At 37.7% G+C, this 25,000-nt stretch overlaps 1 protein-coding gene across 6 annotated transcripts in view; it reads left to right on the plus strand.

Moving 5' to 3' along the window:
• PAN3 (poly(A) specific ribonuclease subunit PAN3) overlaps positions 1-25,000 on the plus strand; it is a 77,625-nt gene that overhangs the window by 3,010 nt on the left and 49,615 nt on the right. For all 6 annotated transcript variants that reach the window (XR_015734393.1, XR_015734391.1, XR_015734392.1 and 3 more), the window contains exons 2-4: positions 15,960-16,081; positions 20,055-20,121; positions 22,347-22,417. Coding sequence is in view for 2 of the 6 variants with exons in the window: in XM_034410791.2 (XP_034266682.2) it covers positions 15,960-16,081; positions 20,055-20,121; positions 22,347-22,417 (260 nt within the window). In the remaining 4 variants the exon portion in view is untranslated. The remainder of the gene's footprint in view (positions 1-15,959; positions 16,082-20,054; positions 20,122-22,346; positions 22,418-25,000) is intronic.

Below are 25,000 nucleotides of genomic sequence, written 5' to 3' on the forward strand. Positions count from 1 at the left end.
CCAGCATTGGTTGGAGTGGTTTTCCTTAATTAGGTTTGCCTGCTTGATTGTTTGTCTGTTTGATTGTTCACTTGCTAGCAGAAAACAATACTCTAATAAAAGAACAGGGCACAATGGCTCAGCAATGAAAGATGCTGAGCTTATCAGTTGGAAACCTGACAGCCGGGGTTTGAGACCTGAGCACTGCGCAATGGGATGAACTCCCATTCTTGCCTCAGCTCCTGCCCACTTAGCAGTTTGAAAGCATGTAAATGTGAGTAGATAAACAGGTACCATTTCAGTGGGAAGGTAACCACATTGCCTCAGCATATAGGTCATATTGACCACATGACCACGGAAATGTTTTGGACAGTGCTGGCTCCCTTAGCTAAGAAATGGAGATAAGCACCTCCCCTAGAATCTGAAACAACTAGAAAAGGGAAATTTTTACCTTTACCTTTAATAAAGGAACAACCAAGGAGAAAACCCACACTAACACTATTGATGTTACTTAGTTGGGTAATGAAAAGACTGCAAGCAGGCAACCAAGCAACCAAGAGAGCATCAAAGATGCCATAATTCAATCCAGGCCTACATGTATTCTCTTCTACTGATTCTTCAGTTTAAAAGACCTATTAAAAAATAGAATTATTGTAGTAAATAGTTAATAGTTAATAACGTTAGACTAGGACATCTTTTAAATCAGGGGTGTCAAACTGGTGGCCCACGGGCTGGATGCGTCAGGCACAGGCCACACCCACCCCAGCTCTGTGAAGGGGAAAAACATCGCGAAACGTCACGTGACGGCAACGTGACAGCGCAAGTTTGACACTCATGCTTTAAATGTTGCTCCTCCTATGAAGTCATTAGATGATCTTAAATGAATCATTGTGTCTTAACCGCATCTGTAATACGGGTGATAATGATTACCTTATGGCTGGATAAATTTGGACTTGAAAGGATTGCAAAACTGGTTTGAATTTGCTGGATATGAAATTGGGGCATTTAATTGTATGCTTTTAACATGTACAATATATTAATTGTTGCTTAGATATCTACAAAAATTATATTATGAAAAAATAGTATGAATCACACAATACTCTATTCTGTTGTCCCTTTTCCTGTTAGCATCACATATTGGATTCAATTGTGTGTTTGGGGAAATTTGGTATAATCATTCAATGTTTTGATGACAATATACTTGCAGATTCAAAAGGAATGTTAATCTTAAATAGCACATGGTTTGTAAATAAATTTTCAAGAAATTTATAAAAGTGTTTATCAGAAAAAAATATTAACACATTAGGCTATACCTTTTTAGTTACGTTTCTGAGACAAAATTGAAAGCTCTCAAAGTATCAAAATGTCTCTGCGTGTATGAGTCTAAAAACATGAGTGCTTGCTGTCTGTTAGGTGGATTTTTCCAACATTCAGGTATGCAACAGGCTGGCTAAAAAATAATTAGCAATGAGACAAATCCCTTAACCTGTTGCTTTTTGTAGAGCAATGTTTCCTGATTTGGTAGCTTCTAGGCATGTTAGTGTAAAAGTCCCATTGATTCCATCTGGCAACAGGTTGAAAAATGTTTTTTCTCATGATGATCTCTGTTTTAGATAGCAGGGCAGCTTTTCATTTTTGGGTTGACTAACTAGTCACACACACTACTTTGTAGCACAATATTGCTATACTCAGTTTTTCAAGTCTAGCACTGGATTGTCTTGTTCTTCAAAAAAGATGTCTAGTCATGATAGTCATACTCCGCCAATCACATTTTGTAGACTTATTGCCAAAGCATATGGGACCTTTCTATAATTATATTCACAAAGCTGTTTTTTTGAGATGCATCTATCATATCTCAATTGTATGTGTATTTTAAACAAGTATGTAGAAGGACGGGGGAATAGAATTTATTTATGACCATAATTACAGTTAGTTCAATAAAATAATAGGAAGGAAAAGACTGAAAAAAAAACCTGACCTTTGGAAGAATTGATCATTAAATGCTGTCCTGATTAAGTAAAAAACAAGACCGGAATAAAATTATTACATTTAATCCTACATTTTGCTTTTTCTCAAATACTCAGTGAAGCAGATTTAAGAGAAATTGGTGTATGTATGTGTGGAGGGGGCAAAGCCATGAATGCCATTATTTTTCTCTACTAGCTCCTTTCGCTGCCTCTCTATTGCTTCTTCTGCTAAGGAAGTACTTAAGCTATAGTGTTGACAGAATCAAGGCTGTGATAGATAACTCCTTTGCAGGAAGAGCCACTTTCCAACAACCTATGGCAACTTTTTTGACTCCCGGTAAAAGGAGTGGTCAGAAACAGCGAAGTACACCTTTCAGCAGACTATATTCCAAGCTCAGAAGGAATTTTATTTCATGGTCAGAACAAATCATACGGTTTGTTCCGAGTGTTATTGTTTTGAGTGTTTTGCCGATTCTAAGTGTGACAATTGATCTGTTTGTGGCCCACGGCTGGACTGCTTTTGTGCAATTTAGCTAATATATAGCAGCAGGGAATAGTCATAGGCTTAGATGAAATGGGATGATGTGGCAGTCGAGTGTTGAGAAGAAAGCAGTTAAGTACTTGGCTAGATAGAATATAAAGACGGCTGCAGTTTCATGCCAGCCAGTTTGCCTGTTAAATTATCACTAATTTTTTATTTTTCTTTACTATGGGGAAGTTAGAATTCATGTGGTGGTTAACTTTGTGGCTAAAGTTTATGTAGGAAGGCATGTATGTTGCATGTGTATTGTGCAGTATCTTGCTAGTAGAATACAGATGTGTGTGTATGTATTATGTTTCACAAAAGTGTTGCTAAAGCTTTTGAGGTTGCATAAATGTGCAGTGGGTATTTTATTCTCTTTGACATTTGATGTATACCTAAAGTACATTTAAAATTTTTGGGGGAAGTTTGTTCTTGCCTTCTGGGACCATGATCGGTTAATTTTTTCTGACTTGAGATCAGTTTGTAGTTATGAGTACATGATTGTTCCTGTTATGGATTTTTCGGAATGTAGTTTTCTTGCAGGGTATAGAACAACTTAATATTTACCATTGAGCTGTGTATATTATATACTTTGATGCAAGCATTATAAGTTTCACATTTGGTTGTGTTTCAGAAAGATTTTAACATTTTTTAAAAACATAAAAATATTCCTTAGTGAAGAGTGTAATACATACTAGCTGGCTGGACTTCTCTTCTGAACCTGCTGTGTTAAAGTGTTAAGTGTTTTTACTTTGATAAAGTAAGTGTTAATGAAAGAAATGCAGATAATTTCCTTTAATTGCTCCTGAGCTCAACAAAAGATTTATTTAACTACCTAAAGATGTACCGGAATCTCTGGAGTGGTGAGATTTGATCCAGTCTACTAAATATAATCTATTGGAAAACTTTCAAATATATCTTTAAAATCCCGTTAGTCAGTTCTTCTGCAAATTGACTGGCTGGTAGTGGTCATGGTGGACTGCCAGCCTACCTAATCTTGCACCCTTTGGTGATTATAAGGAACAGGATCTGATAACAAGTTTCTTGTAGCCAAGATACTCAAAGCATTTTATTTTATTTTTTCACAGAAGTATTCAAACTATTTGACTTGTCTGAATATTGTCAACTTAGACCATTCCAATGGACCATATTTACAACATCTATCTTGTTTGTGCAAAAACTAATCTTCTGATTTATGCAGAAAATGTGATTAAGATATCTAGTTGAAGAAGATAATAGAAAGGTCTTAGTAACATTTCTTAAATTGGGTTAGGACAATCTAAAGCATGTATTTTAGGCCAGATTGCAGGGAAACTTGAATCCCAGTAGAAAAGATAGGGCATCTGCTAAACTACCGTAATATGTCACTGACTGGAAAAAGCAGTGAAGGAAGTAAAGTAATACATCATTCTGCATGGACAAGCATTTGGGTCACTGTAGCTTACGTTTCTCCTATCATTGGTAAGAAGGTAACAGGCACATCGTTTGTAGGTTTGGTTATACATACATGTCTTCAAACATCTTACGTATTTGTACATTTTGGGGAAGAGTATTTCATTTATTTATTTCACCTGTAATTCTAACTTTAAAAAGGACTGGAATAAGCTGTAGAAAAGACAATTACTTGAATGTAAGAATAAATAGAAAATATGGATCATATGCTGACTAGTTACATGGCATAGTAAGGCCCATATTTTGCAGCACTGTAATAGTTAAATTTATCTACATCTCCACAATTATTTTCAGAAATAAAAAAATAGACATACCTTGTATGAGAAATACAGATTTTCTGTGGGATATTTTTGAAATGAGTTTTCCCATAATGTGACCTCCAGACACATTACATCTTTTGTTGTCTGAGGATGATAGAAATAGTAATTTAGCACATCTGGATTTCACTTAACTGGTGTTTGGAAGATTTGTAGAGATAGTAACACCATAATCCTGTCTATATCTAGTTAGACATAAATCCCACTACTATATGTAGGTTGCATTATAGAATAGAATTGTGCAGCCTAAGGCTACAGGATTGCACGTGAAAACTATTTCCCTCATAGATGTTTACTTCATCCATAAACATCATACAAGAGAGTGCACCATCTCTTTGCTTCTATGACTTGTTTTGACCACAAGACCAAATGTTGAGAGATGGATAAGGAGAAGGGTTTTTGCAAGCTCTCCCTTGTTTCTTATTTGGCCTGTTGGTTAGTTAAATGAATCTGTTTAAAAAACAAAAGAGAACTTCCTATTTCACTGTCTTCTCCCCTCCCCCCCAGCTTCACGCTTCAAGAGTAACAGGTATTGTAGAAGTGAAGCATTTATTTTTCATGTATTGCTTTTACTTCATTGATAATAATTGGGCTAAACTCATGTTTTCAATCCAAGAACATTATATTATTGAGTGTTTCATTTTTTTTAAAAAAATGAAACTCTCTGCTTAATTACTCTGGGTTCTCCTTATATAGCACAAGCACAAGCACAAGCAATGTAGCACATTCTCTTAACAAGGGCTCTGGCTAAATTCAAGTATTCCATAGGTTTATTTTGGCTGAAGTAGCTTCCAAGTTGTGAGTTCTTGGTGATTCAGAAGTAAAGGATTATAAAAATGTCCAGAGATCCCAGGATTGAGAGAGTTCACATCGAGAAACAAAAGGATTTGTTTTTGTTGCTTAAGGGATTATTATTACTGTATTATTTTACTTTTTCACCTCTGACAACAGTGATGTGGTGCCAGTAAAGGAGAATATTGGTAGCTCAGGGCTGAAATGAGGGGTCCTTGGTGCTCCCTTCCTAGCACTGATGATGTTACCTAGTTTGGGTAATGAAATGTCTACAAGAAAACAACCAAGCTCAGAGAGCACCAACAGTGATATGGCCTACACAAGAATGTGTGAAAGATGTGATCTGTTCCAGGCACTTTTTATTTTCAAATAAAAATAGGGAGAGGGGGTGTCTATCATATGCAACAATCCTTAGAAACCTGTGAATTATGGGAAATTTTGGAAATGTAAAGACTTTCTGAAGATGAGGAGCAAAGAGAATTAGTAGGCCAAATTAGAAAGCCTGTGCATATATATTAGAGTAAATACTGTAACTATATCCCAGTGCCTATGCCAGGGAATTGAGATATCTGAACAATGTTAGGGACAAATTAGCAGAATGTACCATCCAGAGGCTGTAAATTTTAGTCTATCTAATGGGAAGAATGTGCTTTTCTGAGCTTGTCAATCAGAAAGGTCGGCAGTTCAGCGGTTTGAATCCCTAGTACAGATCTCTTGCGTGAGCAGGGGGTTGGACTAGATGACCTCCAAGATCCCTTCCAACTCTGTTACTGTTAAGAATACAGGTGGTGCAAACATCTCAGTCCATGTCTGTCAAATGTTTGATATTGGGAAGCTGTTTAGAAATAGTGAAATTGTAAGAAGTTAAGTTGCTTTCCTTCTGCTGTCTCTGCCACAGTGTGCTGAAACTAGCAATGCTTCAATAAAACCTGACTTTGGATCACATAATGTCCAAAATATATGAGTATGAACCCCTAATGGATAGAAAAATGCACTTTGGAAATAAAAGCCTTTGTTTTCAGAGCTAAATAGTTTTTGTTTTATCTGCAAAAGCAAATCCCTCAAGAGGCCATTTTACCTCCAAAGAGGTGAAAGTTTTGGGCAGGGCTTTAAAAATGTAAATGAAGGGAGAACTAGTGAAGATGGAAGACTAAAGAACCTACCTACCTACCTACCTTCCTTCCTTCCTTCCTTCCTTCCTTCGATCCATCCATCCATCCATCCATCCATCCATAAGGGATATGTATGTGTGTGTGGAGAGAGGGGGGAGGGAAAGGGAGAGAGAGAGAGAGGGAGAGGGAGAGAGAGAGAGGGAGAGAGGGACAGATGCATTATGGGACAAAGGAGATGTCTCAAAGATGTCTTGCTGCCAGAGCTACTAAAAGGGGTGGTGATTTGAACTCTGGCCGGCAGAGCAACTATTCCAGTGTTCTGAAATAAAGATTTCTTTGTTGGTATTGATACAAACTCAAAGAACAGATTGTAATAGCAAATTAAAAAAACCCATAAGTTTGAAAGGAATTTGTGAAGTTTATAATAAAATGAAGACTAGTGATGAAGAGCCAATTGATTGACATGTTAAAGAAGCACTGAACTTTTCTAGATTTAGGTTCCATTGTATTATGTGTTACCCAGTCAGGAAGAGACATAGAGTTGAATGTGTTGACGGGGATTGTTAACAAGTAAGAATGGAGATCTGCTGTTGGAAAGAAAATTACCGGAAACTGGACTTTTCAGAGTAGATTCCCGAGAGAGTTATAAACTCTGTGCTAATGGAAAACCATCCCAGCTTCCAGATTTAGCAGAGCAGTGCGAAAGGAAAGATTGTACTGAATCTTGGAATACACAGTTAGATTGAAGGAATATACAGCAAATCAGATGCAGTAGATGCAGAGGAACAACTGACAATAAATCTCAAAATTGCAAATTACAAATATGCAATCAACCTAACTCTGTGTTGATGAATCACATAGTATGAAAGTAATTCTGAAAATGCAGCATAATAGCAATTTTCAGTGGGTAGAGAAATCCATACTGACTTCTGTTCTTCTTGGATCAAAAGACAGAAGCAGGCACTTTGTAATTTTCTTGGATGAAGGATCTTATTTTTGTTTGTTGTTAATATGGCATAAAGTGACCTGCAAATTCAGATTCTTTGTGGCTTATGTAGAAAATAAATTGGAAAGAAAGCTACAGATTTTCTATTCTCATAATGGGACAGAATTTATGAATGGACAGATGTCTGGTTATATAAAGGAAAATGGGATAATACATGGGAGAATTATCCCCTTTGCATCAGAAATGGATTTACAGAAAGAATCAACATTTTTTTGGTTGGATATGTGCAAAATTATATTAGTTGACTGAATCTAGATAACATGATTTCAACAGTTAATAGTCATCAACAGGGGATGCCTACTATTATGAAAGATACATTTTATAAACTGTGCTTCCACAGAAAATCAATTTACCTATAAATTTGGATCTTAAAGTGATACTTATGTTTCCAAAAATAAAAAGCTGTATTGTTAGAACTGTTTATCATGGTTGATTAGTATCTAGCACAAAAAGGTACAGGATGACAACTGCAAGATTACAGTAGTATTGCTTTCTTTGATGAGCGAGTAAGGCCACCTGAGAGTAAAATGTCAGGCTCTGAATTTAACAGCTATCAGCAGACAATACTATAACATTTATTTCCAGTTTTTAGTTTCATACCAGCATCACATTTTCAGAAGGGAACTTAGAAGAACCAGCTGATGTGGTGCTGACTGCAGAAAGGCAAATACAGTTATAGTAGCAGCTGAACGTGAGCCACAGTTAGGGCATTCATAAAGACCTAACAAAGCTGGGGTCAGGTTCTCAAACATGGGGAGATATTTAAAAGCTGCCAGCTTATGAATTCAAGAAATTTGAAAGAAACAAGAAAAGGAAAATTTAGAATCTGTTTACAAAAATTACTTTGAGACTTGCACTGAGACTCAGAAATGAGCTATATCTCTAAACACGAATTATCAGCATATAAGAGATGTAGCTATACACTTATCAAAGAAATTGATTCTTAGCCAGTAATGCAAACAGGCTGAGAAAAAAAATTCAAGACTTTCATTAAGACTGCATCTTAATGAAAAAAGGAGATTTGAAGTGTTCCTATCTGAGGTATGTATGTATGTATGTATGTATGTATGTATGTATGTAATTTATCTTGCCTCCTATTTGCACATGGCGATTCAAGGCGACTTACAGAATATAAAACCCCATATGAAAACAATAAAATATATATTATATACTATAAACTATACACTAAAATCACCCCTGCCCCATGACAGCACCTCACATGAGCCATTTAATGGGCTCCATCCTGCTCTGGGTTCCCCAGGCGGGATGTATTCTGTATTCTAGCCTCTAATTCTCAGCATTAAAACTTATTAAAGACCTTGTGAATCTTGATTTACTAGTTGTGTTCTACAGTTAAGAAATTTGACAACAACATTTAAGTTTGTAGAACTATCTACCATAAGATAGTATGAGTACAGATAGATCTTTAAGACCAAATACAGTACATATGGGGAAGTTCTGTTCTTCAGAGGAGTAGTCAAGGGATATTCTCAGAAATATGGAGAAGGGCTACCATGAGATTATGAAAATACTTTAATTAGGACTTTCTTAGGTATGGTGCCAGAGGCATAGAAATTGACCATCTGGATGTAAAGAGTGTTTTCTGTATTTGTAGAATTAGAAGAAAAAATTTACATACAGTAGGCCTTAGGATTCATTCAAGCTGGCAAGTAGAGGCTTGTGTACAAATTACAGTAAAATCTTTATGGATTAAAACTGACTGCAAAGACTTTCAGAGAGAAATCAAATCAAATGTTGCTTAAAAGGGAATTTAAGTAGTGCAAAGCTGACCCTTGCCTCTGATCAAGATTTAAAAATAAAAGAACTTTATCTTGCCATATGTTGAATGATTTAATAATTTGTTATGTAGACTGACAACATCGTAAGTGGACTGTGAAGCACCTTTTTTCTCCCGCGAGCATGTGATCAAGATGGTGCCGCCTCCCTGAGCCCCGATGCCGATGGGGGTGATTTCGGGCCATCTGAGGTCTTCGGGGGCTGGGCGGATCGTCCTTACCCCCGACCCGGCTGTCTGAGCTTCCCGCCGGCCAGCTGAGAGCTTTTCCGCTCTCCGTGGTGCCATGGCTGGGCCAGGGCCAGCATTTTTTCTATACCGGCATTTCTTTGCCGCAAGGATGAGGGAACCAACGGCGGTGAGATCGGAAACAGCAGCGGCGTCCAGATTGTGGCGGCCTGCTGCCTTTTTTACTGTGAGCGATGGCTGGGTTGCCGATAGTGCTGCGGTGATGGCGGCGGCCACGTCGGCGGCGAGGTGGTCCTTGTTGAGGCACTGGAAGTCTCCTGACACTTCTAAAGTCTCCATGACAAGACTACAGCACTCAGGACAGTGGCAATGGTGGCGACGACAGAAGAGTGCTGCGCTGGCCATTGGGCAACATTTTGAAAACCAGTAGCAGCCTTGGCAGCCCTTGATAGATGCTGCAGGGATATCTTTCTATAATTCACCATCACAGAACCCCCTGGACTGTCACGGGATACTTAATTTTACTTGAAGGGGCAGTTCCCATAACGACCTGTGATCCATATAAAGACCAGTTGAGGTTGGGGGAAAAAAAAACACGACCTTGAGGACTTGAAAGGATGAGCGGACGATTGTGGAATGGTAATCCCGGCCGCCTCATATTACACACACCCCTGGTCTGGTCTCAGAAGATACATCGATCACTGACCATCTAACTGATTATCCCACAGCAAATAACATCTTCCTTGTATTCCATTGCTAATCCATCTCATCTTCTCATAACATCACCACCAGCAGGATCCTATAGACCGGCCCTTTACTCTATCAACTCTTTCAGTCGGATGGAGAGTTAACAGCTAGGATGCTGATATTGCATGAGTCGGTACATTGCTCTATTCACCACCAGAAGGATTGGCACATCAGATTCCATGGCCAGTTATACTCTAGCCAGCCACTGTGAGAGGGTGGTCTTGGACATTATTTCCTTGGTGTTCTTAAATATCATAAGACTCCTCCTCCTGTTATGAGAGGACAATAGAACTTACTCTACCAACATCTAGATCTACATCTTCCTTCTCTCCAGGACTTTCAGAACTTATGTCATCTTCTTGGCCAGTCTAAAATCACCCCTTGGTCACCGGACGTACTCAGCGGCTGAACTTCTTGCTCTGTGAGACTCCCTCCCCCTCGCAGACCTGGCCCTCCACGCTATCGAGGGCCTACATTGATGACAGATTTTGGAATCCCGAGAGGTCGCAAGTTGCAAAGGGGGTTGAGGGTCTTTTTATCTAATTTCTTATCCAAAATTTTAAAGATTTCTAAAAGGGGGATAGGTGGGAGCGGGGTGGGTCATGTGGATTTGGGGGGCAACCCACAGACGGAGGGATTAGAAGATGATTTTTTAAAGAGGAGGCCAGATCCAGCACAGAGTTATACCATAGGAGGTGCGGAGCTGGGAATGGAGGGGCTTAATACTTGTATGGAAAGGGGTTGCTCCATCAAGGTCGTGATTGGGAGGGGCAGATATGGTGGGAGCAGGGGGCCACATGTTAGGGGGGTACGCACTTGCTGTCTTCAAGTGGTGGCACGCTCTGACCCCCAAGGCTCTTCTCATTTCCTGGGTTGCTCAGAATCTCAGGGCCCGAGCCTTAGGCTGATGTTATGCAACGTCAGGTCCACGGCTAACAAAGCCCCCCTCATTTGTGAACTAATTCAGGAGGGGAAAGCGGACCTGGTGGATATTACAGAGACCAGGTTGGGCCATGAAGGGAGGGTCCCCCTTGTAGAGATGTGCCCACCAGGTTTCTGCGCATTTCATCAGCCAAGGGCACAGGGTAGGGATGGATGGAGGGGTGGCGGTTATTATAAAGGAGGGTCTTGATCCTAGGGAGGCCCCTGTTCCTCAGAGAGCCGGATGTGAGTCCCTCCTCGTGAAGTGGGGTCATGGGTTACAGATGGGCCTGCTGATTTCGTACCTGGCTCCCTGCCACGTGGCAGCAACCCTGCCTGAGCTCCTCAACGTAATAGCCGGGGTGGCAGTTGAGACTCCTAGGCTTCTGGTCATGGGAGATTTCAACCTGCTGTCCATCGGTGAAACGTCTGAGGTAGCTCGGGAGTTCATGGCTTCCATGACAGCCATGGACCTGACCCAGTTAGTTCATGGCCCTACTCACACAGGGGGACACACTCTGGACTTGGTTTTTGTATCTGACCAGTGTTTGAATGGTCTAGATATAGGGGATATAGTCATCGAATCCTTGTCATGGTCAGACCATTCTCTCCTTAGGCTTGACTTTCTGTCCACTACACCCCACTGCAGGGAGGCGGAACCGATTAAGTGGCTCCCGGTGGTCTTCCGAGTGCGCTTCAAGGTGTTGGTTCTTACCTTTAAAGTGCTCCATGGCTTAGGAGCTGGGTACCTATGAGACCACCTTCTGCAACCGATAACCTCCCACCAACTAGTACGCTCCACAAAGTGGGCCTTCTCAGGGTGCCGTCACTAAAGCAATGTCGACTGGTGGTTCCCAGGGGGAGAGCCTTCTTTGTGGGGGCACCTACCCTTTGGAACAGGATACCCCCAGGGATACGAATGATCCCAGATCTCTGTACTTTCCGTCGTGCACTTAAGACCTTTCTGTTTCACCAAGCCAGGCTGGCATAAATTTTTCTAATTGTCTAAATTTTATGCTGAAGATCTTAACTGATGAGCCAAATTGGTTTAATTATTTTAAATTGTTTTTATTTCACATTTTTATATGTATGTTACTTTGACTGTTCACCGCCCTGAGTCCTTCGGGAGAAGGGCGGTATAAAAATTAAATAAATAAATAAGTAAGTAAATTAATAATAATAATAATAATAATAATAATAATAATAATAATAATAATAATAATAATAATAATAATAGAATTGCAGTGAAGGATATTGGCAACATCTCTTATTATCTTGAAGCACAAATTGAAAAAGATGAGGAAAAATGTAATCTGCTTAAACCAGAAACATGATCATAGGGCCTTAGAATGCCTAAAACTGACTGAGGTAAATTTACTTACCTATAGAAACTAATTTTTTAAAGGAAAGAGAACAGTGAACAACTTGACAAAGTGGTTAGCAAGATGCTGTATATGTCAATAACTAGACCAGAAACTTCTACAACAGTGTAAATTTGTTACAGAAAATTCCTTGCACCAACGTGAAATGATTGGACTGTAGTCAAGAGGCTGGGAAAATGCCTCAAGGGTCCCACTGACTTTAGATAAAACTGACAGCAAGCAGTAGCCCTGAATTAACTGGATATATGGATGCAGATTGGGCTGAAGTTAGAGCTAACAGCAAGTGTATAAACAGTTCCTGATCTTCTGGAGGGGTGAAGAAATCAATTGCACTGACAGAAGACAAGCTGCTGCAGTGTTGACCTCCAGCAGGGCCATGCACATTTCAGCTAGTGAAGCTAGTTGCAAAGCCATGTGGGTTTACAAATTTCTAAATAACTTTGGAATTTACTGACACCATGGTAATGACTGAAGGCAGCAAAAATTGTGCGGAATTCAGTTATCACAGGAAAGAAAGATTAATTCAGCAGTAAATGACATTGATATCCAATGGCTGTGGAGGATTTATGATCATTTTTATTTATTTTAGAAAATATGGCTGTTCATCTTGCATATGAATTCTGGGTGGGGAACAGCAAAACCAATATAATAAAACCTCTATAAATCAAGCAGAAACCAGAATTAAAGTAATCATATTGCTATGGTCAAGACACGTTGTAACAGACCTAACCACACAAACGACACCTATATTGATCTTATATAAAATCCCAATACAGCAGTTGAGAGAAAAGCCAGGTCTCCACAGCTTTCTGAAAGGACAGAAAGGTCAGGGTTCTCTCAGTCTTGAGGAAGTGGGTGGGTGGGTATTCTTTACGGCAGATGTGTTAACAGAAGAAGGATCCCTCCTTGATTCTGTAATATGAGATCATTCAATACAGGGATCTGGATTACATTTGTCCTGCTGCACCTGGTGAAACAGCAGATACCCTCAGAGATAGGCAGTCCTATAAGCCACCGGGCACTGTGCCATGCAAGGCTTTGAAGAATGATAACCATGCTTTGAATTGAGCATACTATCTCTCAGCTGGTCTGTTTAACAAATCTGTGTTTAAAAACGAAAGAAACTTCCTGGCTGACCCTCTCTTCTGCTTTTTCTTCAGGATGTACAGTAATTTAAACAGAAGTGGGGCATATAAATTTACTTTTATTGAAATACAGTGAATGTCATCTGCATTCATTGATACCTTAGCTAAGCTCATACTCAAACTATGAATATTTCCTTTTTTCTGTCCTAAATTGGATACTCTGCTACTTAACTATTTACCGATAATATTCTTTCAGAAGCCTCCTTACATTCAAGAGCATACTCTGTTTTAAGGATTTCTGCTGAATTAAGATTTTCAAGATGGAAGAATATTAAAAGAATAACGGCAAAGTACTCATATTAGCTACATTTAGTTCTATTAAATGCAAATTAAACCAGAATTAGTTTTTATACTGATCCCCATCCAGGAATTTTTTGGAATACAGTCTCAATTTCTGGGACTTTTCTGTCAAGGGTGTTAAAGATTGTAATCTAAGGTGTAACCATAATTTATATATAATACAAAATTAAGTTGTATAATTTTGCTTTTAAAACTTAAAATATGCATTCTTTTCCTTTATTTTTTAAAAAATCCTGCTTGAAAGGAGAAATGCCTTCGAATCAATGTAACTTGAGCCCCTAAAATGCTAAAAACTAAACACAACCCAGTATACTTTCATCAGATAGAATAATTTTGCCCTTTAATTGAAACAAATGTGAAAAAAATATATATTTAGCTAAACATTCAAAATTGTTAATGAAATCTATATAGTTTGGAAAATAAATATACCATTAATGGGCCTTCTTGTATTGCCTGCAATATTTTTCTCTAGCTCAGGGGTGTCAAACTCACATCGTCATGGTGGTGTCATGTAACATATTGGGACTTTTTTCCCCTTCACTAAACCGGGCATGGGCGTTGCCAGTGTGGCCTGCGGGCCGGGAGTTTGACAGCCCTGCTCTAGTTGATGATAATTATTCTTCACTCTACATATGAAACTGAAACTAGATTTTGGGTTTATATAATCATTTCATTGTTGGACATATGCCCTAGAGTCGGACACAACTGAACAGGGAAACCTTTGCCTTATTATATTGTTCCCACCCACTAGCCCATTATCACCTGGATTTGAAGATCCTGTTTCTACTTGAATATAACTCTTCTTAATCAGTGAGGATGGCAGCATCTAGTTAATCTTGCCTGGTCTTGAAACAGCTTTGTAGACTCAGAACTGCTTAAAACTCAAATGAGAAACCATCAGGAAATCACAGGGCTGTAGATTAGGCTGCAGAGTTAAAAAAAAAGAAATCCTGGAAGAGTTACCTAAGAATTTTCTTGTTGCCAAGAAAATATGGCTATGTAGTTAACAGTAGTTGAGTTTGATTTGAAGGAGACTTTATTGCCCCCCCCCTTTTTATTTTAAGCAAATCCAACTGAGCAAAGCAGCTTCAAATAGAAATAAAACATCCTGACTCTTCTGCCTATACTTCCAATGCCAATTTTACCCTATTTTCAGGTTGTTGTTATTTTAATCAAAAGGGCTGAGTCAGAGGTCTAATCAGGAACTCTACTCTTAAAATTCTCATTACTGCTAGGACACAGAGCTAATAACAGTTGTGAAGTCTGCCATTCTTAGTCTGAATCCCATTCTCTTGCTGTCATTAGTAGACAGCATTTGCCTTCAGACCTGTACATAATTGAGTCAGCGTCTAATCTACAGGCTACAATACAGTAGTCCTTAATGTTTGAACAAGACATGCTGTGGGCGGTTCATCTGTGGACATAGAGGTAGGCTCTGCAGGTTACTGCATCCACTACAATATTCAATAAGTCTCATTTCTTCCCTTACTCTCCATTTGTCAGAGAAGCACTACCAGGGGTGGGTTCTACTTACCTTTACTACCGGTAAGCAACGGGGCCAACCTTCTGACAAGGAAAATCAACAGGGAGGCCAGATTCACTTAATCATGTTACTAACTTGACAACTGCAGTGATTCACTTAACAACTGTGGCAAGAAAAATAGTAAAGTAGAGCAAAATTCACTTAACAACTGTCTCACTTAACAACAGAAATTTTGAGCTCAACTGTGGTTGTGAGTCAAGGGCTACCTGTAATAGGAAGAAATACTTGTCTTCAATAGATTATGAAATGTGCATTTCAACTGGCAATCTTGAAAGCGTTTAAGAGTCTGTTTAATCTGATACAACATTGAGGAGTTTCTTTTCATTTCTTTTGACTGCTAATTTTAGACTGTTCTTTGTGCTCCCTCTTGAATTAAATAGACCCCATCTACTTAAGATCAATTGATAATTAAACAAAGACTTGTAATTTGGATGTTGGAGCAAATTGCTTTTGCTTGTTAAAGAACTACTGATTCTTTACTATTAGAGAGGAAGTGTGAGAGAGATGCTAATGTTCAGTTAATTTACATTTCTGTTTAAACTTTGTTGTTTATACTTTGTTTACGGATATTACCAGTTATACTCCATTTCCATTTTCTGGTTCTCTTCACTATCTATAAACCAGAGTCCTGTTACTGTGATGAAAAGATATAATTTGTTGGCATGTGGTCTTTTTAATTTCTTCCTCTGTATTTAGATAGATACTGGAATGTAAATTTGTATGCTGTTGGAAGAAAAGATCTGCAAAACTGATAGCCTTTAAAACACTTTTTTCTCTTTTTATCTCTAGTTCCGGGTATAGATGGGAGTGCCCTGGCTGAAGCTAGTCTTACAGACTCCTATTTCAGCACCAGTTTTGTTGGAGTCAATGGGTTTGGAAGTCCTGCAGAATCAAAGTATCCTATGATGCAGGTAATGAGTCATTTGATAGAGTGTCTACTCTGGTCTGTTGCTGATTGAAGTTATTTCTGCAGTTTTTTTTCTATGGAAGCAGTAAATGAATTTTAGCATAGATGGGAAACCCCACTTCAATGATACAAATAGAACTCTTTTGAAGAAAAAGTATATTTTACTATCATTTTTAGGGCAATGTGGGAAAGATGTTGCTTGTTTGAATTTAGCTGGTATACCTGTAATGACCAAAAAAATACTATAACTATGTTAATCTAGAATCCTCTTGGCAGAGTGCTTTTTTGGAAATTATATAACATCTTCAGTTAGCACAAAATTTGGTTGTTAAAATTTTCATTAGCATAAATTATACTCCTGGAAGAAAATCTTTTTGTTTACCAGCCTGCCTGTCTATTGAGATGTCCATTGACATTTTTGGAAATGTCCTTTTCTGAGTACTATTATATAAAAGTTACTTATTTAATAGAATATCTCATTCCCACATAATTTTAGTCAGCTTACTACTACGAACTAAAATATACAAAAAACATAAAAGGTACAGAAGAACAAAATAATCATAGTAAATTATAAGCACTTGCCAAGAAAAGTGCCCTTGCAGTGATAAACAGAGCCTGGAACATGTTCTTAGACCAAGCCAAGCCATTTAAAAATATTTGCATTGCTTCTAGTTTTAGCATCTTCTATTGTTGGTTCTTTGTTTTTATTACCCATTTGATCACATTGTATTATGTGCTGGATACCCCCATAATTTTTTTTAAAATAGACTTTTTATCAAGAATTTTTTTTATCAAGAATTTTAATTACAGTGGTGAAAACTAGTACAAACTAAAATTGGAGAAAAGGAAGAAAATAAAAAGAAATAATAAAAAGTGCAGAGGGGAAAAAGAAGAAAAGAATGTATTAAAAATATATATTTTCTTCCAACCTTCATCAGTACAAGTATAAACAAATTTATAACTCTTTACCTCCTATAAAGTTAAACAGATATATTTTCATCCGATAATCCACCCCTTATATCTGAGCAAATCCATAAAGCCTCAACTTTTCAATCCTGGTACCAGCAAAAATCCATAAATTGTTGCCAGAATATTGAAAAAAATATTTTAACTTTGATCAGCTAAACCAACTTTGTGTTCCTTTCTCTTACTTTTACCAGTCTTAATCTTTAATTCACTCAAATATTGCTGTAGAACTTGATTTCTCTGAAATTCTTCCTTATCCAATTGCACAGCTTTATCATACCCCTTTTGTAGATCCAATAAGAGAATATTTTCCAGGATATTCCCTTAATTTTATTTGGACACCAAGAAAAGAGGCCCTGGGCATGTACAGAAAGACCATGGAAAAGAGCTTGCAGGGGTATATGTAATTGAGATGCTCAGAAAAAAGGATGTGGGTATGTGTGCATGTGTGCAAATGCAGGGAAGTTGTGGAAAGAGGGCATGGGGATATTGCATGTGTCCGAGTGCCTGGAGGTTGAGAAAAGATGGTGCATGGTGCATATGATTGCAGAGAGGCCATGGAAAGAGGCTGTGTGTGTGTGTGTGTGTGTGTGTGTGTGTGTGTGTGATCGCAGGAAGGCTATGGAAAGAGAGTGCAGGGTATATGTGTGTGTCTGGGTGTAGTCACAGGGATGCTGAAGAAAGAGAATGAGCGTTCAAGTATGTAATCACAGGGAGGCCAAGGAAAAAAGATGCAAGTTGTATGCATATCTGCAATTTCAGGGAGGCATGGGGTGCAAGCATATGTATGTTCAAGTGCAGAGAGGCCATGGAAAGAGGATGCAGGGTGTATGATTGCATGTCTGATTGTAGGGAGGTCATAGAAAGAGGGTGCAGGCAGTGAAAGTATCTATGTGCAAGGGCAGGGAAGCCAGGAAAGGGGGCAAATGGGTGAGAAAATGGGGGAAGAATGCCGTGGTGCTGTTGTGACCTAGGCCCAAGTAGTTATTACCAGACACAATCAGACCTAAACAAACATATTTTATTAGAACAGCTGAGAATTACTTCATTCTCAGCTTTGTCCAAATTAATTCCAAAACAAATTCTTCATAAACAGTCCTTCGGCCTTATCACCAACCTTTGTCTTCTTTGGCACCCTGCCAAAGGCTTTTCTTGGCAAAAACTCCATGAAGTTCAGAAGCAAGAGACAACAACAAGAAACAAATGTAGCAATGTTGCTTTCTTACAAAGATCCCAAGAGCCGTTGCTGCTCTTTTAAGCCTTCTGGGAGGGGCCAATCATCTCCTACCTTACTCCCAAGTTGTCCTTTTTGTTGTAGCTGCTCTTGCCTTCTGGCAGCTCTTTGCATGCGTGCACTAGGAACAGGTTCCTCCTGTTCCTCTGCCTCTCTGCTATCCGCCTCTGGAGGCTCCAGAGTCTGCACATCGCTCCCTGATGGCTCTGGCGCCATCTCTGCCTCCAACGCAGAGCCCTCGTCTGGGCCTTTCCCTGACTCCAGGACTAGCCGATTGTCCTCCCAGCCTCCTCACTGTCCGACTCCACTGCCAGCTCCGCAGGCTGCTGGCGGACCACAACAGGTGCATGCAAACAAAATAGGCAGTTAGAAGGAAACTTACCCTAGCGACTTGCAATCTTCTTTGCCTGCTTCCCATTGACTTTGCTTGGGGGAAACTGGCAGGATAGGGTGCAAATGGCAACCATGCTGCAACTGATTGTAAGTGCAGGGTGATTGCTAGGCACCTGAAATTTGTTCACATGACCACGAAGATACTGGAACAGTCATAACTTCGATGATTCAGAGTCTCTGAATACTCTGGTTTGAATGTTAGAAATGTTAATTAGCTACTAAATTCTTCTTAAATTCTAGGGGCTTTCAATCTTTGGGATGCCACAATTCCCTGATATAACTAATTTGTGTGGATTCCCCATAAATAGCAGTATTAATGACAGTGAAAGTGTCTGAGGGAACATTTTTTCCCTCCAGCAGCTTCCCAAAGTGGCCACTTTGATACTGGATGTTCTTTCCAGCTCTGTGAAGCTATCCCTACCTGGGTGTGCCCCTCTCCTCCCTTTTCGCACTGCTTCCTGCAAACAACAACCTTCTCCTTAGAGCTGTGCAGATACTATTTTTATACTCCTGGCTTTCAGAAATTTCTAAAAAAACACACCCAAAGTTTGTGGACCTCAGTTGAAGAAGCTACATTGAACTTTTTTTTTTTTTTTTTTAAATGTAATCACTTATTTGGTGTATTGTTAAAAAAATCTCTTTGGTAATGGGAGGCATCAGCAAGAATCACTCATGTCTTTATGACTTCACAGTTCAACTAGTTTAATTCACTTTCCCTTGAGGAGCTCCTGAACATGATTCAGGAGTTCAATTGATTCAAAATGATCAGGGGTAAGATAGGTCAAGACTTCTGTTGTGGGAGCTACATTGATCGTCAGTTTACTCCTGGGTACATTCGAATGCTTAGGGCTTGTATGTCTTCAAGACCCTATACTCTTAGCTAAAATTTGCCCATTAGAGGTTATAGCAGAGAAGGTGGATGATCAGTCAGGCAAAGGCTCTGTTATGGCTTTCCTCTTTGGAATAGTTTACCTCCAAGAGCTTTTTCTCAGATGATGTTCAGGAAAGATGTTAAAGTGTAAAGCCTTCAGAGACTCTGAAGATGTAAAGTGAATTAATGATGTTTCTCCTGGGATTAAAACAACAACAAAGTAGGTTTAAGTTAGGCAGGGGGTACTTTCTGACTGTACGAGCTGTCAGAAAGTAAAAAAGCTGCTGCATGAAATAGTGAGTTCTTCACAAGAGGTTTTCAATCAGAGGCTGAAATACTGCAAAGAATCCTTCATTGAGCAGATTTTGGACTAGATGACTTCTAAAATCCCTTCTGACTCTGTGATTCTGTGAGCGTTAATCCATGTTAATCCGTTTTGAGTTATAGACATCTGGAGGCAAATAGTCTTAATACCTTAATTCACTATACAATTTTTTTTTTCATTTTCTGCAGAGGATGACAAATAGCAGTAGTTCACCTAGCCTTCTTAATGACAGTGCCAAGCCATATGCAGGCCACGGTAAGAAAGCTTTAAAATTATGTTAAAGCTATTTTATAGAAAAAAAAATATGGTTTAGAACCTTATTATTTACATAATTCATACATTTCAAATTGTTTATTACAAACTGTTTTAGGATTAATTTGAACTGGTGTTTTGAGTTTTGTTTTTTTACATTGCTGATCTGCAATTTAAATAAACAGATTAAGTATTTTAAGATTTTGGGATGAAAAATGAAATATTTTATAGTTCATGAAGACATGAACTGGGATTCATTGCCACTTTTATTACAGCCGACAATATGGGTTTGGTTAGGGAAATTGCTATATCTACATTCTTAAAATGATGCTAAAACAGACAGCAGTGTATACTATATTTAAGGGATATATAATTAAATGTTCTTAGTTTAGATAATTGTATTTTGGTGACTTAAATAATTTAGAAGGGAAGCTTTATGTCATGAACATTCCTTATCTTCTGTATATTATTAAAAGCTATATTGTGGGTATAATTAGTTCTATTTAAAATCCTTTAAAGCAGTCATCTATGATAAACATAGCTAATAAAAGGAGTTGAATTAAGTTCTAAAGTTGCTCTAGTTCTTCAGAAACTATGCTAAAAGCTATCAGCAAAATAAACGACCAAAGACTGAGCAATATTTGTAAAAACAAATTTTTAGAAGAGTAATTGAACATTTTCACCATTTTATTTACAATTCCTAGACTATAATCTAAGAAGCTATTATTCATATAATATCTTATATGCAATATTTAGTAATTTGCTGACATAGATTTAAAAGGAATTTGACACAACAAAGAATTTCATCACCCAGAAACTTTTGAACCTATTGTGCTTGATGGGAGGTTTACAAAAGTCATGTCTTTTTTAAAATAAATAAAATAAATGAAATAGTTATGTTTTTATTTTAGTCAAAAAGCTCAGGTAAATTAAGAAGTGAACTAGGCTCACTTGGGAGAGTGGAAACTTACATCTTTAGAATATTTGTTTAGCAATAATTTATGTTTCGTCAATAATCACATATTTAATTAGATGCCTATCTAATTTTGCTGAGGAAAAAACCTTGTTTTATTTCTAGGTTTGTTTTCATTATTATTTAGTTCTGCTGTACTTAAAAATAAACAAAAAAACCCACTAAGCCTTTATTTTTTTCTGCAATATATATGTTGCTTAATTTCAAAAAGTCTGAGTGATACAGTGAGAAGGAAGAAAGGAAGAAAAAACAATTTCCCAATAGTAGCCAGTTTCCTAGCTCTTAAAATACTGTGGAGAATAGTGACATGTAGTTTGTTTGAGCTTACATAGCTTGTTATGTCAAGAAGTTTTGTTTTGTAACTTAGTAATCACCATACATTATGGCAAGAGTATGCCATATTACTTTGATTATATTGTGAAGTATTCATTATTTGGGACAGCGAGAACCATAGTAAGTGAGATAATTCAGAATGGATGGGGGCCACCTGAGATGATTTATGGATTTTGAAAAAGAGAAGATAGAATTTTTAAAGTATGAAAACTCTGTTTTTTGAGCTGCTTCCAGACTCAAAATGTAAGGAAATTACTCTATTTATATTCACAATTGTGAGAAGGAGCTTCAGAGGTGAAACAACCCCACTCCGATTCTGTACAATACATGCAGTCCTAGTTTCTATTTGTCTGTTCTTGAGTTATGAGTTAGAGAGCTCTGGTGACTTTAGCCAAATCTAACTTACTCAATAAAGCACCTTTATGAAAATCCAGTTAAGTGTGATATATATACCTAGCACATGATAATAATTCTAAAAAGGTTTATCATAAATTACTGTGAATTAAGGGATTACAGGGTCTTAAAAAGAGAATTTTTTTATTGTGAAGATATAAAAATGTTGTGTAAGGCTCAAGACTAAAGAGGAAAGTCTTTAGGTATGAATAAACTTGCTGTTTGAAGTCTATTTAGTTCTGTTTGCAAAATTTTACTATTGAAATAAATTCATTTTGTATGTCTCATGAAAGATAAGAGCCAGTTTGGTCTAGTGGTTAAGGCACCAGACTAGAATGCAGAAGACTGTGAATTCAGGTTCCTCCTTAGCCATGAAAGCCAGCTCAGCCCAACTCACCTCACAGTGTTCTTGTTATGAGGTAAATAGGAAGAAAAAGATGTGCTGGCTATGTTTGTTGCCTTGAGTTATTTAGTGGAATGTAAATAAATAAAATCTCTGGGTTTGTTTTTTATAAAATTTGTTTTGCAGATCCTCTTACTTCACCTAGTTCATCCTTGTTTAATGATTTTGCTGCCCTCAGCTTATCTCAAAGAAGAAAAGTAAGTATCACCAAACATTATAATTTCTGTACCCAAATAATAAAAATGATGTATATGAATAGTGTTTGAATATTAATTATTAATAGCATATTAAGCACATTTGTGAACTTTATATTGTAATACAATTATTCAATTATTTAATAATGACCCAAAGTTTCCTTCACTTTATGTACCATAACTTGTAAACATTCAGTATGAATTTTAATACTGTAATATTATCAGTGGCTAGTGTTAAATAAGTATTTCAGTTAAGAAATTGTTACTTTTTAATCTAAAGCAAACTTACTCAGAGTGTCTCTGGATCTTGTTGTACCCATGCACAGTCTATTCAGCAATTTTCATATTCCCAGCTTTCTCCAGACAAGATGCCAGCTCCTCTGTTGGTCCTATCCAGTGTTGGTTCTTTGTAGCTTTCCATAGTTCATTCTGCTTTCAAATTGTTTGAAGTCTTCCATCGACCCAAGGAAGCTTTTCCTAGGTTTTAATCTCTGATGAGCTGGTTGTAGGCCATAAAGAGAGTGTTGTCTAGATGTAGATGATTTAAGCCTCTCTCTGTATGCTGCTGCTTCTCTGTAAACAGCACACAGGGCAACGCGGACTAGGTGGAAGATCTTATCTAGAGGGATAGGTTTAAGGCATCCAGTAATAATTCTGCTAGCTTCATTCAGAGCAACTTTCACTTTCCAGTGTGTGCTGATTTATATCAGATTGGGCAAGCGTATATTCACCTGCTGAAGAGCAAAGAGCTAGAGCTGCTATCTTAAGGAACCATAGATTATCTCTTTCATTATCTTTATCAGAATTATTAGGAAGATAAATATCCCTGGATGTTCTTCCAGCTATCTTAATTATTGAATTTTTGAACATTACTTGGAACAAAATCTCTCTAACTTGTTTCCCTGGAAGCAACTGTTTCACCGATTAATTATTTTCACTGTCAGGGAATTTCTCCTTAGTACTAGATTGGATCTCTCCTTGATACATTTCCATCTGTTACCTTTTTTCCTGCCTTCAGGTGCTTTACAAAATAGGTTGACCCCCTCTTCTTTGTGGCAGCCCCTTAAATATTGGAAGAGTGCTAGCATGTCATCCCAAGTCCTTCTTTTCTTCAACATCGAAGTTCAACGTCAGCAATATTTTTCCTATCTTGCTTCTTTGAAACCTGATTTTTGTTTCCACAGAGTGCCATGGCTTGTATGATTCTGATCTTTGTAGATATAGACATAATAATGGCACTTGAATATTTTTTCCAAGGTTTTTATGGTTGCTCTACCAAGTGCTAGTCTGTGGCATATTTCTTGACTGCTTGTTCTTTTGCTGTTTATATCCATTGCTGAAGCTATCCACTGCTTCAGTTTCTTCATTGTCAATTCTAAAGCTGGTTGTGTACTTTGCTATCATTAATTTGTGTTTAATTTTAATCCCATTTTTGGGTTCTTTGACTTTTAGTACTAGGGCTTGCAGATCCTTTGCATTTTTGGTTATATTTTTTAACAAAGCATTTATGTAGTATTCCAATCTACAAAAACTCTGTTTGGTATACAAGAATAGAATGTACCATTAAATTGTTTACATAGTCATAAATCAAATTGTTGTTGTTAGTTGCAAAGTTGTGTTTGACCCATTGTGACCCCATGGACAACGTTCCTCCAGGCCTTCCTGTCCTCTACCATCCTCTGAAGTTAAATTAAATTAAATAGCTACTTTCATATCTTTGCTATGATTTAAATGCCTACTAAAATAAAATAGGTTTAGTACCTTATGAACAGTTAAGAGGGATAGGACCAGACATCAGGGAATAATTTTTTAACTAGAGCAGATGTAGTGTTAGGTTTGGAAGTCAAGCAATCAGGTCAATAGATGTAGGATCTTCTGTTTTAATACTTACAATTGGCGCTGCTTTCTCTAAACTGATAAGTGTACTTTTGATCCTTCTAAAAAATATTTTTGCCTCTTGGAACAAACTGTCCTCAATCCTTGTAATAAATTGAGAATTGAAGATTCAGGAGAATGAACTTCTCGTTTACAACAGATGAAAATAATGGGTGGCTAAATAAAAAAAATCTCAGCTTGCCAAAGGTAATAACAACAGCTTTACACCTTCAGCGTAGTGCATGATTATAATGATCTTCAGTGTTAGGATGCTATATTAAGAGACTTTTTAAGAGTATTTCCACTTCTTCACAATGATAATGATATTCAAACCTTCAATATTAGTCTTTTCTACCCACAGACTCAACAAATCCCATCTACATCCTGATTTCAGGATCCACCCTGTGTGTGTGTCTCCAGTTTCATTAATTAATACAATAATGGCCAAAACAAGAACAGCGCTATTGCATCTTTTTAACATTCTGCTGACAAGGCTAATCATAGTTCATCTTATTATTTCTTCTTATCCAGTCACTTTCACAAATCCCAAAACTTGGCAAAATGAAGATTTCATATTCAGATCATCCAAAATTTCATTTATTATTTGATAAGAGCGTTGCCTTGCCTCTTTCCCTATCTCTGTTTTATTACTCTCCTTCCATAATTTTGATATCATTTTTTAGAGCCAGCAAAAATAAGCATACAACAACA

The sequence above is a fragment of the Pantherophis guttatus genome, chromosome 5 (assembly GCF_059756535.1).
Source record: "Pantherophis guttatus breed Tessera chromosome 5, ASM5975653v1, whole genome shotgun sequence".
Taxonomy (NCBI): domain Eukaryota; kingdom Metazoa; phylum Chordata; class Lepidosauria; order Squamata; family Colubridae; genus Pantherophis; species Pantherophis guttatus.